Source organism: Arachis ipaensis, chromosome B09 (assembly GCF_000816755.2).
Source record: "Arachis ipaensis cultivar K30076 chromosome B09, Araip1.1, whole genome shotgun sequence".
Lineage (NCBI taxonomy): Eukaryota > Viridiplantae > Streptophyta > Magnoliopsida > Fabales > Fabaceae > Arachis > Arachis ipaensis.
This window is the reverse complement of record NC_029793.2, coordinates 24,788,115-24,788,969: the sequence shown is the minus strand read 5'-3', so window position 1 is coordinate 24,788,969 and position 855 is coordinate 24,788,115. Positions and strand designations below refer to the sequence as shown.

Below are 855 nucleotides of genomic sequence, written 5' to 3'. Positions count from 1 at the left end.
GTGTAAAAAAAATTAATAATTTATATAGAATATATATTAAAATATAAGATATACATTAAAAATAAGTTAAATAACAAATATATTTCTACATAAATACATAGCGATTAATTTTTGATATGCATATAGCATTTTTTATTAAAATTAGGAATCATAATATCCATTTTCAAAAAGTATTTTGTACACTTAAGTGGATGAACATTTATTTATTATTGGATGAAATGTAAACATCACATAAAAATAAACCTAACACCATATTCAAGATAAAGAAATGTGTTAACTTGATGTATGATAAAATCTTATTCTATAGTTTTAGAAAATATTTAATTCATATTTTAAAAATATTCACAATCACTTAGTCTATCTTTTATATATTTCAAATATTACAAATTGAAATGAGAAGTTGTAAATAAGTTAAATATAATAACCTCCGAAAAATGAGATCCACTAAATTTCCTATCAAATAAATATAAATAACAAATGTTGGTATTAATAAATGTCTTGTTCTTGTAGGATGTTCTTATCAGCTGTAAAGAGGTTGAAGATCACCAGGGTTGACACATTTGGATGTTGAATGCATATTGGTTCCTCATGTGATATCAAATTTTGTCATATAAAATTAAAGTGAATGCAGTGATCACTGATGATAACAAAAATGATAATGATACTCTTCAGTATTAGTGTATTTTTGGATGTTGGGAATGAATGATGAGATTATGTGAATGAGGTAGTCAAGGATTAGAAACAGATAGAATGAGAGGGAAGAAAATGAAGGGATACAATCATTTATAATGATATTTCCTCTATTTTGTAATTGTATATTCCAAATCTACTTTTACTCTGGAGAATTTTAATGAA

At 23.9% G+C, this 855-nt stretch overlaps 1 protein-coding gene across 1 annotated transcript in view; it reads left to right on the top strand.

Moving 5' to 3' along the window:
- The window catches only part of LOC107618409 (auxin-responsive protein IAA31-like), a 2,424-nt gene extending 1,569 nt beyond the window's left edge, over positions 1-855 (top strand). The window contains exon 4 of the mRNA XM_016320465.2: positions 511-855. Within this exon, the coding sequence (XP_016175951.1) occupies positions 511-571 (61 nt within the window). The 3' untranslated portion in view covers positions 572-855. The remainder of the gene's footprint in view (positions 1-510) is intronic.